This window comes from Vombatus ursinus, unplaced genomic scaffold (genome assembly GCF_900497805.2).
Source record: "Vombatus ursinus unplaced genomic scaffold, bare-nosed wombat genome assembly UNPS02014790.1, whole genome shotgun sequence".
In the NCBI taxonomy this organism is placed as follows: Eukaryota; Metazoa; Chordata; class Mammalia; order Diprotodontia; family Vombatidae; genus Vombatus; species Vombatus ursinus.
Window position 1 is genome coordinate 150,140 of NW_020954568.1, and position 1,022 is coordinate 151,161.

The 1,022-nt window shown below is 61.4% G+C and overlaps 1 protein-coding gene across 2 annotated transcripts in view; it reads left to right on the forward strand.

Moving 5' to 3' along the window:
* The window catches only part of LSP1 (lymphocyte specific protein 1), a 58,656-nt gene that overhangs the window by 49,583 nt on the left and 8,051 nt on the right, over positions 1-1,022 (forward strand). For both annotated transcript variants that reach the window (XM_027868669.1, XM_027868670.1), the window contains one exon: positions 809-919. In XM_027868669.1, the coding sequence (XP_027724470.1) occupies positions 809-892 (84 nt within the window). In that variant the 3' untranslated portion in view covers positions 893-919. The remainder of the gene's footprint in view (positions 1-808; positions 920-1,022) is intronic.

Genomic DNA, 1,022 nt, shown 5'->3' on the forward strand with positions numbered 1-1,022 from the left:
GGGGGCACGGCCTGGGACTGACCAGAGCAGGGGGCAGGGATTGGCTGAAGGACCAGGTCTGAGGCCTCGGGGAGGCACGGAGAAACCTGTGCTCAGAAGCAGGCTGTCGAGGGGCTGCCCCCAGGAAGCTTCCCTTCTCTCCTGCAGTCGGGTGGGAAAGGCGCACAGTCAGAGTGTTAGGGCTTTGGGTCCCAGGCCCGAGCCTTCCCGTCTCACCCTTGAGCTGAGCAGTGCCAGGGTCAGACCAGGGCTTTAGGAAGACGCGGGATGGATCAGAGGAGGGAGGTAGGGAGGCCGTGAATGGTGTCTCCGCTGAAGGGGATGAGAAGCCTGAGCGAAGGAGGATGGGGGTAAATGGAGGAGAGAGAGGCCATAGAGGGAGAGTGAGCCAGACTTGGGCCCTGGGCTAGTGGGCGGGGAGGGGTTGAGAAGTGGAAGCTGATCCTGGGATTGAGAGCCTGGGAAGAAAGGGGGGCCACAGGCACAAAATGGGGCCGAAATCATCCCCCAGGGTGGCCGAGTGGTGCGTGGGGGAGGGCCAAGCAGAGAGCTCGGAGGTGAGAGACAAGGGAGGCTTCTCACTGCGTCACCTTGGCTAAGTCACTGCCCTTGTTTTTCCATCTGTAAAATGCTGGGGCCGGACAAAGCCATCTTTGGTTCTGCCCGTGGACTTGGACCTCTGGGCTCCAGGTTCTTGTGGCTTGAACTGAGTTGGAAAAGGAGGGAAGGGAAAGAAATAAGAACTGGGGACAGGAGAAGAGAGGGGTGCATCTGGGACTGGCCCCTGACTGCTGCCCTGTCTTCACAGAGCACCCCCTCCGGAAAGCGGTATAAGTTTGTGGCCACCGGGCATGGCAAGTATGAGAAGGTGCTGATAGATGACACTCCGTAACCCAGCCCGCAGCCCGCTGTTCCTCTGGTGAGTGCCCGGGGCAGGGCTGGAGGCCGTGGCATGAGGAAGCCGTGGCACAGGGAGCGAGCAACCCTGGCACGGGGAGGCCGTGGTGTGGAGAGAGGGAGGC